At 39.9% G+C, this 17,021-nt stretch overlaps 1 protein-coding gene across 1 annotated transcript in view; it reads right to left on the bottom strand.

Annotated features, from left to right (window-relative positions):
- Eps8 (epidermal growth factor receptor pathway substrate 8) overlaps positions 1–17,021 on the bottom strand; it is a gene marked incomplete in the record, with an annotated part of 199,901 nt that overhangs the window by 13,452 nt on the left and 169,428 nt on the right. Inside the window, 3 exon segments of the mRNA XM_029557658.1 lie at positions 3,637–3,859; positions 13,955–14,098; positions 15,387–15,495. Of these exon segments, the coding sequence (XP_029413518.1) occupies positions 3,637–3,859; positions 13,955–14,098; positions 15,387–15,495 (476 nt within the window).

Here is a 17,021-nt window from a genome sequence, read left to right as displayed (position 1 = left end):
GCTGCTCCGGCTGCTGCTGCTGCTGCTGTGTGTGTGGGTGTGTGTGTGTGTGTGTGTGTGCGTGTGCGTGTGTGTGTGCTTGTTGCTGGAAAATGCAAGCTTGTATTTACCTGTGGAGGCCAGAGATCAGACTTGAGTGTCTTCTTCAACACTGTCTACCTTATGTTTTCAGACAGGTCTCTCACTGAACCTGGACCTCGCAGCTCAGGCTAGGTTGGCCGGCCAGTGAGCTCTGCATACCTGTCTCAGCCCCATGTGATATGCTAAGGTTACAGATGTTCATAGCAACACCCAGCTTTTTACCTGGGTTCTGGGGATCTGAACTCAGATTCTTGTGGTTTCACAGCAAGCACTTTATCTACTGAGGCATCCCCCTAACCTTTTGCTGTATTTTTTTTTTTTTTTTTAAAAAAAAGGGCATTTTTAGCTTCATGGCCTTGTTCGTGGCTATTTATTTTCTAGGTCTTTCCATTTCATTTTTAACTTCAGGGAACGAGCAGAGAATGCAGCAGCAAAAGAAACTTTATCTTGAGAGAGACATGGCCCTCACGAAGCATACACTTAATCATGTCTGTCTGCTTCTGAAGACAATTAGAAAGTCCTGACATTGGCTCAGAACAAAACTGCTCTCCAAAAGAGTACCATCAAGAAATATTCATGTTCATTAAAAGGAAATACATTTATTTAATGCCATACTATATTCCGGAGATAATTTTTAAAATAATTTTATATAAGTAATTACAAGATTATTTTAAGGAAACTTGTGTATGTGTCAATTTGGGGAGAGATCTTTATATTTCATAGACCTTTATCACCCTTTCATTTATGAAAACCAGACTGGAAAAATGATGAGTCTAAATTATCAGGAGAGCTCTGTCTCTTAAAAATAGTCCAACTTTCCCATTCGGTTACTCCTGGGTTTCCTCAAACGGGACAAAGAACATGCTGTTCCAACCCACATACTGCTCCAAAAGGGGACTGGATGCCTCTGAACTCTGATCCCAGGCCTAGAAAAAGAGTGCTACAGTGTCAAATATTACTGCACTGACGTATTGGAGCAGAGAAATGGTTAGAAACTTGTGGGAAGAATCAAGAAAGGAACAGCCATTCCTCAGAGGGGCATTTTCCTAAGGGAAACAAAAACAAATATTTAAAGAAAGTTCTCATCTGAAAACTATTTCCTTTGTATCTTTGAAGAAGAACCATCTTTTAAAAGCTCACATGTATTTAAATTTCTTAGTAGTATATTTAATTAGAGTTATATATACTTCATACTCTGCAATTATTTCTGCTATATAGAGTTCATTAACAATATTTCATTTTTTCTTCAGCTTTCTATTCATTACTGTTTACCACTATTTATTTATTTCATGTGGATCTGTGTAGATGTAGATATGTAGGTGTGTGTGGAGGTTGGAGGACAGCTTGTGACAGTCACTTCTCTCATTTCATCACTTGGGTCCCGGGAGATCTGACCTGATCGATCGTCAGGCTTGCTGGTAAGCACCTTTACCTGCAGAGCCCTTTTTTAGGCCCCTCTTTGATTTTCTAATGATGTGAAACATGAATATGAAGGTGATTTAAATCTGCCATCCTCAGGGAGAGGAAATCCTGCATAAAAGAGGTTTGTGGCTGGTACATTTAACCAGACCTTCTAGAACAGTTAAATGTCAATATTTTTTTCCTTCTCTTTATCACTTTTTAAAAACCTTTATTTTTATTTTATGTGTATGAGTGTTATGTCTGATGCATGTAAATACAACCATGTCATGCAATGCCTGTGGAGGCCAGATCCCCTGGAACTGGAGTAACAGATGGTTGTTAGCCACCATGTGAGTACTGGGAATTGAACCTGGGTCCTCTGCAAGAGCAGTCAACACTCTTAACTGCTGAGCCATCTTACCAGCCCCCTCTTCTTTATTATTTTTAAGGTACCAAAAACATGATAATGACTGAGTAGATGTAGCTATGACTCACTGGGTGAAAAGACCAGTGAAGGATTCAGGATTGTGGTTTGAACTCGAGCCTCAGGCATCTGATCTTGGCTCTGAGGTTAATAGTTCAATATATGCACCTGAATGTCAGAGATGAAACTCAGTGTCAAGAGGAAGCTGTGTGTCATTTCTCTTCTGAGAATATACATCGTACTGAAGGAAGTGGAAACAGATTTTTCATTTACAGTAAAAGAATATTTACAGAGAGGGAAAAGGGCAGAAGAGTCTGGGGTATGGCCAGTCCTGACAGAATGCAGAAATAAGTTTTCCACAAATGCTAACCCAATCTATTATCATATTGAAAATATAGGAAATGGGGGCTGGGGAGATGGTTCAATGTCAAGAGCACTGGCTGCTCTTGCAGAGGACCTGGGTTCAGTTCCCAGCACCCATATGGTGGCTAACAACCATCCATGACTCCAGATCCAGGGGATCTGATGCCCCTGTTCTAGCCTCTGTGTGCATTGCACACACATTATGCACTTACATACATGTAGGCAAAACATACATATATATAAAGTAAAAATAAACAAATCGAAAAATTAATGATTTTTTTTTTTAAAAAAAGAAAATATAGGAAATATCTCCCTGGCTCTAGTTTTCCAAGAGTTTTACATAACAAGTTAAGCAATTGATTCGTAATGCTTTACAAACATAACTGACATTAAACAGATGTGCCATAAACCAAAGGTAAAACAAAACCATCTCAGCATTATCTTCCATTTTTAAGATACCTGCACTGCTCTTTCCCAACACAGATAATCCAAAGTCGCCTAAAGATCTTTTCTTTTCCCTTATTTAAGTGTGGTTCTCATAAAAATCATTCTCATGAAAATGCAAACTTAAAATGATATCATGGAAATGCAACATCAAATCACATGAAAATTAATTTGGAGGCAAATCTGAGGTTGTTGGCAGGTGGTTATGTTAAATTAATGTGACTGTGTACATATTTTATAATAGCGAACACAAGGAAGAAAAGCAGGAGGAGGGATGAGAAGGGGGGATGAGGGGAGGGGAGAGAGAAGAAGAGTAGACAGTGACAGAGCTTATTGTAACTGCTTATAAAGTGTCATACGCTGGTCAAAATCAATCAAGGGTTTTCAACCTCAGCACTGTCGACGTTTCAGATTGTCCTGTGCAATGCAGGATGTTGCTAAACCTCCCGGACTTCTACCTATTAGATGTCAGTAGCATGCCCTAGTTGTGACAACCAAAAAAATACCTCCAGACAATACCAAATATCTTCTGGGAGACGGAGAGTGGGGCACCTTCCAAAAACACATAGAAGACTTCACACAATAAAAGCTTCACATTTGTCCTAGGAAACAGATGGCATCAGTTCCCCCTCAACCTGCTCCATCTCTCAAACACTGAAATGCTCAGAGGATTATTAAAACGTTGAACTCATCCAGCTAGTGAGTGATGTTCACTAGCCAAATCCCAATATGTCTGGCTCAAGGCTGCGTTCAACAGAAACAGCATTGGAGTATGTGGAGATCCACACCTCAGAGCGTGGAAAGAACTTCCAGCTTCTCTGAATTACTTAGAGAATGAGAAACCAGAGAAAATATCTAGGAGATATGAGGAATTATTCTTCCATTTATCATGCTTAGTAATAGCAGGCTTGGTGGAGACTTACGGTCCACTGGAATTTGTTTGTATTTCTGGCTGTCTCGCACCACACTGCCTCCACTGTCGCTGGAGCTGCTGTTCTGACGGGTGACGTTTGCTGGAAACTTGGACACAGGGACGGGTGCTGGTGCAGAAGGTGGAAGGGGGACAGGAACAGGCGCTGGTGTTGGAGGAGGTGATGGGGCAGAAGGAGTATCAGTTGGTCTTGGACCATACTCCATCCTCTGTTTCTAGAAAAGGACAAATAACTTGAAATGTGTATATATATATATATATATGTATGTATATGAATCTAGGCTAGGAAAGTGAATTTCACATTCACATGGCATCACTGAATATTTATTTGTAAACTTTCTTCTGTAAGTACATATCAATTGGGGGCATGTATAGGTGTACATGTGCACACTTTTAATCCAGTATGACAAGATAATCACTGAAGTCATTTTCAAAACATTCTACATATCTGTTCAAAGCTAACACATGAGTTAAAGAATGGTAAAGACAAACCAAGAACAAATAATAACAATAAAAGTCAAGAAAACTATGATTAGACTTGGAATCACACAAGATTAGGGTAGAATAAAAACTGATTATTCTACAATTTAAGCTAATAATAATTTCTAATGGCATTGCAAGATAATAGCATTGCAAGATAATAGCATTGAGCATCACTCCATTTTTAAAATGCATGTTGCACTCAAATATTTCCAATTCTGTTGTTTACAAAGAGTTTGTTACGGAATGACGAATAATTTTAGTAAATAAAAGGATGATGCTTGTAAAATAAGCAAATAACTTTAAATTGTTACTATCAGCTTTTTTCTTTTTTCTTTTTGTCTTTTTGAGACAGGATCTCCCTGTAGCTCCAGCTGTCCTGGAACTCACTATGTAGACCAGGCTGGCCTTGAACTCACAAGGCAGTGCCTCTGCCTCCCGAGCGCTGGGATTAAAGACATGCGCCACCACGCCTGGCTACTATCAGCTTTTTCAAGGCACAACCTTTTCTGCCACTATGTTATTGCTAATTTATTTGCATTGTAAATTTTCTTTGTTAAAAATGGGAATATTGTGGATTGGATGCCTTTAAGGATAAAGATATAATCAAGTCATTCAGACTGGGGATGTGGATCATTTACCTAACATGCACAAAGCTCTGGTTCCACCCACTACCCACCAAAAGAAAAGGAGGAGAAATAAGGAGGAGGAGGAAGAGGAGGAGGAAGAGAAGGAAAAAGAGGAGGAGGAGGAGGAATTCAAAGAGAAGGGAGAGAAAGAGGAGAAAAAAGGCATGTGGGCAGTGAGTTGTATTTACAAATTAAGATGTGATATAACGTACAAAATGATCAGGCTGTGATAAAACAGTATCTATGTATATGTATATTATTTAAACACACAGTATTTAAAACTTAAAAATAAGACAATATATTGAACAGATAACTGCATTGTAAGGGGCTCCAAATTCTCAAAAGGCACCTCTTTGAGGAATCAAAACGCAGTAATCAATGAGTTGTGATTGAGATAAAGTTTAAACACAGCACTAACACAATTTTAATTAAAATTTAGGGTCAGCAGATAAAATGCAAATATACCTTTTGGAAATCTGGCCCTTTTATTAGAACAATATTTACTTTTCACTTCTGAATTGGCCCAAATATAAGACAACCTTGATTTTTAAGAGACCCTTCCTGGATTTCCACAGAGATCAAAACCACCACACCACACATGTTATTTTTAAATTAAATTGTCACTCAAAAAACAACACACCAATCTTTATCAAGGTGCCTTCACAGCAAATGACTAGTGTCTGTGGAAAGCTGTGTGGGAAGGGGCACTCTGTGTTTGCTGCTGTTTCTCAAAGGCTATGAGTCACCTACCAGTGGGCTGGAGAGGATGGAAGGGTAAGATACAGGGATGGACAGAGGACTAAAAGACGGGCATACAGTGTTCCTAGATGGTGTGGGGCAGGGAGGAAGGAAGAGAGGGAAAAATGGATGGGTTAAGAGTCTGTCACAAAGTTAGGGGTAAGAAGAACATTGTGGCATCCAGGTCTAGAAAAACTTCTAATATACTCAGTTAAAAAAAAAAAATCAGAATGTATTGTCAGGTCCTCATACCCCCACAAGATATTCCTCTTATATTTGGGCCAAAAAATATTTAAAGCAATCAAAACATAGCAAACATCACCAAAATGTAATACTTAGCACACACCAAAATAATATATATGCAACATTCCCTAGGCAAGAATCCCTTTGTATTTAATTTCATGAAGGGTTAATGAATTCTCACATTGATTGATGTTTCATAAATGTCAGAATTTAAATGATTGTTTTTAGAGCTTATACCAACAAAAACTGCTATGTGCTCTAAATCCCACGATATGATTTATACTTTCTGCTTTCATGAAAACAAGAGCAGCTAGTGTTTTTTTCTATCCATCAAATAATAAAGTGAGAAACTCAATACACTATGTAATAGCATCATGGTGGAGCCTGAAGACAGACTCACCAAGTACTCGGTCTTCAGTTCGGTCATCCATTACTACCATACAACGCAAGAGTATCAACTGACCTCACACAGCAGGTTTAAAGAATTAAACCGATGTGACATTTTCCAAAGCCATATGAAGCACATTTTCATAAATAATACCATAAATTATATTTACTTGCATATTTTCCTTTCTCCCTAAGCCCTCTCTTTCTGACTCAGTTCCAACCTCTGACAAGCAGAGGACTGGATGCTCTGAATTAGCGTAGCCCATTCTGAAGTGTCATTCAGAGTCAATACCAATTGTTCAAATCTCTGTTGTGTGTCCCTTCCCATATTTCCTGATCCCCTTTACCTATGACCCAGCTCCCACTCTTTTTTTCATACTCCTGCCTCTAGGCTTTTTCTGGTTGAGGCACAAACCCCCATACACCTCAAGCTATAAAAAGCAGGAATGCATCTGGAGCCTTTTCCTCCTGCACCCACAATGCTAATGCTCCACTTCTTGAATGTGAAACCCTGGCCAGGACCTTCCCAAGGAATTACCAGAGAAAGTCCCACATTCCGCTAAACCCCTCCATGCAGGGCACAGTGAGCAGATTGATCACCTGGTTTGGATTCACTTTTGCATGATACTGTCACTTCCTAAGTCAAATCCACAATCTCTCACAAATGTAAACCTCCACTGAAAGGAAACAAAGTATCTCTGTGTCTTTCTCTGAAAGAAGTCAGAATGACTAGACCTCATAGGAAACGTACTTTCCTACTGATAATTAAGATGGAAGTGAGTCACTTTTCTTTAGTAACCAAAACTGAGTAAAATTTCTCAGGCAGTAAGGAAAGTTATTGAGGGATGAGTTTCTGATTTCTGATTCATACCAGATCCTGCTTCAGAGGGGAAATTATGCAAGTAAGTTCAACAAAGGTACTGACATAGAACTGTTCTTAAATCTTTACCCTGTTTTGAATTACACCATTTTTTCCCCTTTAAATTTGGTCTCTCTGAAACTTTGCAATGAAAACCATCCAGCTGGAGTATTTGGAGGGTGTTAAGTCCACAGACTGAATCCAAAATATTACAGGAAGAACTGCCAGGAGGGAACGTATGTGGGTTACCTCTGACAGCTCGCCAAGTAATTGCTATTAGGAAAGGGAGCAAATCACATTAAATGAGAAAATTAGCATAGGGGTGTAACTAAAAGAATATCAATTATAATTTACATCAAATGTCAGAAAACACAAGCAAAGTGGGTTTTTACAGTAAAATTACCTGCCCACAAGTCCACCAGTGAAGGAGTTTGTAAATATATATAATTAATTTCCATCATGCTTACTTGTCTTCCAGCTCAATGTACAGGATAAACAACAGAGTCAGACCATTTCAGTAACAAATACTTGAACATAGAAGCATTATGTTAAGAATGAAAGATGGGTTCATTTTATCCACAGAGTTGATAAAAGAATACACCTGGGGCAAGTATACAGAGACAGAGAAACAGTGGTTCCAGGAGTGGGGTGGTAGGTGCAGAAAATGGGAAGAGGAAGATCACATGATACAAGTCAGAAGATATGTAGGGTGAATAAGTAGAAAAATCTAATGTAGAGCATGAGGGCTAGAGTTTATTGATGGTTCAGGATTCTGCCACGTGACTGTTCTTGCCACATGGTCAAGAGTGGTAGCTATGTGAGTTGATGAACAGTGCTCATTGGTTTTCTACTGTAACCATTTTACTATACTGTATGCACACTCAATATCATTTGTATACCCAAAATGTATACAATAAATGGATTTATTTAAAAATAGATAGCCATCCTTGTTTAAAAGCTCTCTCTAAAGAGCAGGATTTTCTGGGAGCAATTTCAAACAACTTCTAAGCATTGCATATAAACAGGAAGATGTCTTGGCTGAAGGCCATGAAGGTGATGTTAGTAAGATGTTTATTCTCTTTCCACCAGTATCTTAACATCTGGATTGAACTTAAACAAAGAATTAATGACTTGGGCTGAAATGAGAAGAGTTGGTGGTTTAATAGTCAACTCCAGAAAATGCTTCCACTTTAATTTAGGGCTATTTAAGCATGTACATGAGGATGAGAGAATTCTACATCTACACTGGGTTGGAGCAGTCTTACAGCCTGGCACAGTTCCCAGCTAAGCAAACTGGAACCAAGAAAAAGGAAAGGTCACACACCTAGCTAGCGACAGAACCAGGCCAAGACCCTTCATCAACCAATACAGATTAGGGTTTCCCCATGATGCCACAATAGCCAGGAAATATAGACGATGGTATAAGTGGCCTGGCAGAAATGAAGACATTCTAAAGAGACCTTTGTACCTCTCAACCTGACGTCAGAACATTGAAATTATGGGCCCCAAAGAAATGGGGATTTCCCTAGGAATCTAGGGTGATGGGCAGGACCACACCCTGACCAGAACTGCTTAGATGTACAAATCCTTGGCCCTCTATGTAAACTTTAATCTCATTTCAAGACCCCTGAGATGGACTTGGGGGATTCAATGAATTTTTGTGTCCCTCTTCCCAATGTGGCCAGACTGAATGCCCTTTTTTCTACTTTCCAGTGCTAATTTGGCCCTTTTGGCTTATTTATAAGGGGTAGCTGAACCTGGCTTGGGGCACAATCTGTGACCACCAAGTTCTGTATCAATAGGGTGGTGCTGGATGCATGAGACTTGATAATGGTTATGTCTTGGTGGCATAAGAGAAACTATAAAAATAATAAACAAGCCGGGCGTGGTGGCACACACCTTTAATCCCAGCACTTGGGAGGCAGAGGCAGGTGGATCTTTGTGAGTTCGAGGCCAGCCTGGTCTACATAGTGAGTTCCAGGACAGCTGGGGCTACAGGGAGACCCTGTCTCAAAAAAATAAAAAATAAAAAATAAATAAACATGTGCACTTAGTATTTAATAATACATAAAAGACTTCCTTTGCAGGGCTGTGAGATGTATTAAAAAAAGACCAGGCAAGGAAGCAATTTCTGATTCTCATATAGAGCACAAGAATCCCTGTGGGAAAGGGTCATTCCAGGAGACAGTCATGTGCTAGAAGCCTGGGAATCAAGTCAAAAGAAATATCAAGAAACATTATGTGGCAAGGAGATTCTGGATGAAGAGAAAGCACCCTGGGGTCCATCTGTTGCTCAGAAAAGATGTTACAAAGCCCTGTGCTGCTCTATAACATTTTAATCAAAAGCCATACCATGTTCCCATAATCTTTTAAAAGCATTTATTTCTCTTCCCTGTGGTTTCATTCACCACACACACACACACACACACACACACACACCTTTGTAAATTCTATCACTCCTCTCCCTCTTTTACTTTGAAAATGCAGCTGAAGCCATGGGGGAAACACATTAGGTGAGAATCTGCCATTAGAGAGCTGTTAAGAATCACCGAGAATGTGAAGATTATTAAATAGCCCGGACTCTTGGGGATGTCAGGTGACAATTCAACACCTATTCACCACTGGCACCAAGTACGAGCACCTCTGCCATCAGTACAGAATCCCTGACAGGGTGTGAACAGAGGCCAGTGCTGCCCAGGTTTCACCAGGAACTACACCCGTTCATCCAGACCAGCACCGCACACAGGAGACAAACAGAAGAGAAACCTGTGTCCTTTTTTAAAGCATTTGTTGAGTTTGAAGAGCTGCACAGAAACAGTTTATACCATCCACAAAGTGCCCACCTTGTAAGTCAATCAATGTCACAGGTGCAATTTTTCTAAATTGTTAAAAAATAAAGCAGATAAAATTTTAAAAATGGACACATAAGGCAAAAAGTTCATTTTAAGAAGTACGACTGGTCCGATTGACTGTCCTCAAGGCAAAATGCATTGAGATGCATTGAATGCAAAGCAGGGCTGTTCTGAGAACATACCTCGTTAAGTAGTCATAGAACAAAACCTACGTTTACACAGAAAGAGATTGCAACCTTTCACCAAGAACCCTATTCCTGGAATAGTCAAGTAAGTCAGAGCACTGGCTCTGGATCCATGGGGCTGGGTCCCAGTCCTGGCTTCATGCTGCTGCGTAACTCGGGGACTCTTACTTCTCCTGTGCCTAAGTTCACTATGCAACATGGGGCCACTTCATCGGGTTGTTGGGGGACTCCAGGGAGTCCGTAGGTGATGAGTGTACAACAGATGGTGCTTCAGAGTGCCATGTCACTGATATTCATCATGGGGAAGCTGGTTCTGTAATGGATCAGTAGCTGCCTTGATACAGCACAGGAATCAAAACGCTGCAGCCCAGGCTGGCCCAGAACTCACTTGGAAGCACAGACTGGCCTCGAACTCTAGAAATCCTCCTACTCCAGTCTCCCAAACACTGGGATGACAGGTATGAATTACCTACCACATCCAGCTTTAGTTTAAAATTTTAGTAACAATGGATGGAACCAGGAAAGTATGTGAAGTGTATCTGAGGAGGGGCAGGAGGGTCACAGCTCTTTAACATAGCCGCACCAGGGCAAGGGTAAAGCCACTGCTGGTGACCTGGGGACAGGCGTGCAGCACGCTGCTGCAGAGGAACAGCTGAGCGCTGGGCTTCCCATCACTCTTCACAACAATGTCAAGATACTGGCATCCAAGAAATGCACGGGAATGAACCAGTGACAAGGCGGGTAACATGAACTGCAAGTCACTGGTGTTCTACATTGTGAGAGTCTGAGCATCACTGGACTCTGCATAAATGTGATGTACCTGCCTAGTCATTCTGAAGAGAGCTGGGTGGGGAGGGGTGATTTCCTCGGGTGTTTTTAGACACAGGTAACAGTGATAGTATCATAGGATATATGAATGACTGGAATATTTTTCTGAAGATGTTTTCATTTCCATCTTACTCTATCCTTTGGAGAAATATTACGAGTTGGTTAAGGATAGGAATCCCTTCAGAGTGACACTGGTGCCACAAGACAGTTACATGTTGTGATTTTACAAGATCTGGATGTTTTTATTGACCTTGGTCCAGAGTTTTCAGGTGTTAAATGGGCAGAGTGTTTTCCATGCCTCTCAAAGTAGACCCTCACCCTAAAATCTACACAGAGACAGAGATAGAGATAGAAACAGGAAGACAGAGAGACAGAGACAGAGGCATAGACAGAGAGACACAGAGATACAGAGAGACATAGACAGATGCACAGAGGAGACAGAGAGTGAGAGAGAGGGAAAGACACAAAGACAGAGAGGAGACAAACACAGAGAGATATAGAGAGAGACAGAAACAGAGACAGAGAGGAGACAGACAGAGGGGGGAAGAGAGGGGAAGGGAGGGAGAGAAGAGGAGGAGGAGGAGGAGGAGGAGGAGGAGGAGGAGAATGAACAGGCTTTTACATACTCCTAACACATCCTGCATTCATACTCACATACAAAAATATTGGAAACCAGTGAGACAGTGTGGAAAATTTGAAAGGAAATAGCCAAAATATGCTATCCTCACAAGGACTTCAAGTCTCTATTTACCCAAAGTAGCAAAACAAACTCCTGAAACTTGTGAACACTTAAAAAACAGTTCTTGGTTGTACCAAGGTTGACAAAAATATATGATGAGGTTCTGTGAGAGGGTGGAGTCGGGAAGAACAGGGTGTGTGTTTCCCCGAGCACTCTCTTTGCCTGTGGTATATACCCATCATGCCGGCCCATTTTAGACAGAGTTGAGCTTTAAACAGAAAGTCAACTCATGGCTCAAGCCAGTAATCACACACGAAGGAAAAGGCAGTGGATGGTAGACTGGTTTTTAGGATATCCCAAGTTTGGAAAGATACTTAGAATGCATGTTATTTGCAAGTATAAGTCACTTTTGGAGTTTCCCTAATCCCCACAACCATTCACACATACAAAATTCAATTTGAGTAATTATTTTTAACACCTAAAATATAAACTCTTGGATTCTGTTCACCCAGGGCACCACGGGACATCCTTTGTAAATAGCGCTTGCTATGCTTTCTCATGAGTACAAATTTTTTAGTACCCATACATCTCAAAGGATAAACACCCTCAGTGTGTCAGGCACACATTTCAAGCATGTATTTTGTCACTATTTAAGGACAAGATCAAAAGTCTTTGAAGAAAGCAAACAAAACCCTGGTACTCATCACTCAAAGAGAAGTTATGTGTTATGCCAGGTGACCAGATTTCAAGCTCAGAGAAGTGGTAAGTTAGAAAAAGAAAAGATACTGAAAATTAAGTAAGAAAATCCACTGCAAAAATCCAGAGGAAACAGAGCAGACCGTACCTTGAACAACTCAAACTCCTTCTTTGGCATCAACAGCTGATGACAGACAATTGGTAAAAGTATATGTGAACGTCACATCTGGTCAGCAAAACAGCACAGCAAACAGAATTCCTACCGCCATCCCTTTAGGTCACGGAGACACAGAAACACCAACCTTTCGTCTCATGATCCTTTTTCTTCTTCTGTTTAAGACAGGGTCTCACATAGCAGACCGGCCTTGAACTTACTATGTTAACCCTAAATAACACTGAACTCCTGATTCTCCTGTGTCTACCTACCAAATGCTGGGATGATGGGCGTGTATCTCCATGACCAGCCACAAGAATTCTTTATTTTTATTAAGATTTATTTATTTTCATTTTTATGTGTATGAGTGATTGCTTTCATGTATGGATGTGCACTAGGTATGTGCCTGGAGTCCATGGAGGCCATCAGGTCCCATGGAACTAGAGATACAGTGAGTTGTGAGTTTCCATGTGGGTGCTGGGAGCCAAACCCAAGTCCTCTGCAAAAGCAGCAAGTGTTTTTAACTACTCTGAGCCATCACTCCAGCCCGAGAATTCTTTATCTAAAATCCTTGCTTGACTTATGGATTCTAAGAAGTCCTGCTGGACAAGGGTATAGATCTACTCTAGATTTAAGTGTCACAAGAAGCCTTTAAGTGCTAAGAAAACTCAGTGTGGCAACCAGGATTACGACCCCAATTCAAGGCCCAGACAAGGGCTATTCATCAAGCCTGGACCTGGCAAAAATTGAGGTGCTTCACCTTAGTGTAGTCTAAGCAGCTGCCACACGAATCAGTGATAACAGTAAAGTCATGATAATAATGGAGCCAGGAGTGATGTTTTTCTCAAGATTAAGCATTAAAACCATGTTCCACAGATGAAAAAGGAGCCGCCTTGGTTCAGAGGCTGTCCGTGGGAAAGTCTACCAGTTCTCACTCTGTTGGCAGACCTCACTCCAGAGAACCAGTCTCGAGTACAGGTGTCATGGCGAATAAAGTGGGCAGATCACTAAAATTCTGAAACTGGTGTGGGCCTTAAGAATCTGTCATTGATCAAGAGGCAACAGCTGACCTGTCTAATCTGTTTCATAGATATTTTAACCTTAAAATCAAGAAAGGAAAACATGTTGTAATCCATCTGAATTCACATATTATTGATATTGATATGTTATAAACAAAATGAATCCATGTGTTACTCTAAGGCTGGATGAATGTAACTTCAATGCAGCCCAGTGATAGAAAATTTAAAACACTCTGAAGGTAAAGGCTGACGGAGAAAAACCTGGACCCTCTAGCTGGTCTCAGTGCCAAGTCTATGGGCAAAAGAAAGAATCTCTTTACACATGTCAGAAATATTACAGGTTGAGGTAAAAAGCATTCAGGAAAACAATATCTTATTGCTAACCATTTGAAAGAACTCCTTGGGAAATAAATCAGAAGACATGTAACTCTTTACTATCCTCTTTCTCTTGAAAATGTAAAACCAATTTAATCTCAAAGTGATTATTAATCACACAAAAGGCATTTCAATTCTGTCCGTGGAAATCTGCACGTACTTAGTGTTTCCTAGACTCACAATTACCTGTATGGTATGTGTGTATGGGGGGTCAGCACGCCCCAATCCAGGTTCTTGGGGCCTCACGATGTCCAGAATGTTATTTGGCACAAACCCGGAGTCTCCGCTTGCATTCCGAACTTTCCACCACTGCTTCCTGTCATCAAGTATCTGTCATCATGCAAGAGACAAGAGTGAGATTTCTATGAGAACACCAGTTCTTGGAGAAAGTTCAATTTTTTATTCATCAACTTTAGCCAAGAAAAAAATCAAGTGAATGGAGTAGCAACATATAGATGATTGAATGCTCCGGGATTACACTAAGAATTAGAATTATTACTATTCCTGTGGAATAGGTACCACATTGCTATGACAAATCTAACCCAAATCTACATTATATTCAAGAATGTACCTGTGTTATTTGAGGTACTTACAGAGCACTAAGATGACCATCTTAGAAATTTCTACTATTTGCATTTGTTGAATAGAGAGGGAAAGTATTAAAAATATTTTAACAAAATGTATTGTGATAATTCATCTTATATATTTGAGAAAATGAACTCTCAGATATAAGCTAAGAAAGACTATCCTCAATATGGTTACCAAGTGGAGTGCTGGCTACATTTGTGCAGAGGATTTTAAAAGAGAAAGAAGGAAATGTTTCCTTTGATTACAATATTGGGGGTCATCTCTACTAAACTGATAATGAGATTGGTTCCAAAATGAATACCTCAGAGGACAGGAAAACAATAACACAGGCCAAGAAATCCGTTTCTTTCATCCTCTGTGTTCTGTATATCTCCTATTTGATGCTCAATTCTATTATGGGGTCAGAAAAATCTAGTCAAGTAGTTATCAGTTCTAAATCTATATAGCTATCTAGACTGCACTGAATATAAAAAGTCATAAAGACTATTTTATTTATTTGTATTTATATTTATTTAGCTAGTTAGTTAGCTAGCTAGTTGGTTAGGAAATTTTTTTTTGAGAAAGGGTCCCCTGTAGCCCCAGTTGGCCTGGAATTTGCTATGTAGACCAGGCTGGCCTCAATCTCACAGAGAGCCACTGATCCAACTGCCTGTGCCTCCCAAGTGCTGGGATCAAAGATGTGTACCACCACACCTGGCTTATTTTTTTATTTTCTGTGTATGAATATTCTGCCTGGATGTATGTAAATGCATCACATGTATGCAATGCCCACTGAAGCCAAAAGAGGGTGTTGGATCCCCTGGAACTGGAGTTCCAGACCATTGTTAGCCAACATGTGGGCGTTAGGAACAAACCCAGATCCTCTGAAAGAGCAGCCAGTGCTCTTAACCACTGAGTTATCTCACCAACCCAAAAGACAATTTCTTGACCTTAGCATTTCCTTCAAAAATGTTTAGATACATATCACAAAAAAAGAAACACACACAACAAATTCACTTTCTTAGGAGAATAAGAACTAGAAATCAATTACCTCTAGAACATCATCCTTCAGTACTGAGAGCTCGCTGCTGTTCCTTGCCACAAAGTCATACCTGGATTTGGCGTATTTCTTGGGCTGTGTTTTGACTGAGTCATAAGATCTATCAAAAGAAAAAAAAAAAAAACAAAAAACCTCTACCATTCCAATAGCTTTCTCTAAAGGCTGAGAACAGAAGCAAACATTAGGGCAAAATTCTTCCAGAGAGAATTCTGACAGCTTACTTAGATGATAGCATACTTTTATTATATTTTTATAGAACATAAGAAATTAAAAGACTCATAAGATTCTTACATTAAAAAGACCAAACTACTGTTAAGGCAAAAGTAAACTGAACAAAATTCCAAGCCTAGTTGGTGCTGAGCCAAATTTAGAATTCAAAGCTATAAGCTGTCTATGAAATGCATTCATTAAGGCCAGGCATGGTGGGGCACATCTGTCATCCCAGCACTTGGGAGACCAAGGCAAAAGGATCAGGAGTTCAATGTTATCTTAGGCTAAATATCAAGTTCAAGACCAGCCTAGACTACCTGAGACCCTGTCTCAAAAAGAAAAACTATGTAGATGAGATAATTGCTTTAGTAATCAACATTTCTACTACCGAGGAAACAGAATAAGGGAAAATGTTATTACTTTTATAAAATTAAAGGCTACTGAAGATCATTCCCACAGAATAATTTAAGCCACATGTTGATTTAACCTATTCAGTCAATGCTTCTAAACCAAATAAGCATATTAAAAAGTATGACTAGGTGTCAATTTTTAAGAAAATGTTTCCAGCTATGAAAACTGAAAAGAGCAGAAACACTTCAAAGGAAACAAATGAAAAAAATTTTCTAACTCACTATGATCTTTTTGAAATATTAAGGGCAGCCAGGCAAGTGGCACACACCCAGGAAGTGGAAGTAGGTGAATCCCTTGTTAGTTCAAGGCCAGCCTGATCTACATATCAAGTCCCAGGTTACTTAGGCTACACAGTGAGACACTGTATCAAAAAAACAAACAAACAGAAAATTAAAAACAGATATATGGGCTCTGCTTTTTAAAAAGGAAACATTCTTGAAAAAAAAATACTAGGGGCTGGAGAGATGGCTCAGTGGTTTCAGGAACATACTGAGAACCTGGGTTAGGACTGACATACACATGGTGGCTCACAACCATCTGTAACTCCAGTTCCAAGGGATTTGATACCCTCTTCTAGCCTCCAAGGATAAGCAAAGTACTTATACACATAAAGTAAAAATAAGCAAGCTTTTAAAAAGACTAGTTCTAATAACTATATTAGCATTAACAGATTTAACAACATACCAAAATTACTTTTTTGCCTTTTTATTTAATTTCTGTGATTTTCATATAATATAATTTGATAGCATTTAGATCTCCTCCTCTCTACCCAATTACCGCCCCCCATTGCCCCCTGCCCAATTTAATGAACTCTTTTTTAAATATTTTATTTTTTATGTGTATGAGTGTATTGCCTGCATGTATGTGAGTGCACCCATGTTATGGAATGCCATGGAGGTCAGAAGATGGCGTTGGAGTTCCCTGGAACTGGCATTAAGGACAGTTTGTAGCCACCATGTAGGTGCTGGGAATCGAACCTGGGTCCTCTGCAAGAGCAGTCAGTGC

Source organism: Nannospalax galili, unplaced genomic scaffold, assembly GCF_000622305.1.
Source record: "Nannospalax galili isolate Female #2095 unplaced genomic scaffold, S.galili_v1.0 scaffold208, whole genome shotgun sequence".
NCBI classification, from domain to species: domain Eukaryota; kingdom Metazoa; phylum Chordata; class Mammalia; order Rodentia; family Spalacidae; genus Nannospalax; species Nannospalax galili.
This window is presented reverse-complemented; position numbering and strand designations above follow the sequence as displayed.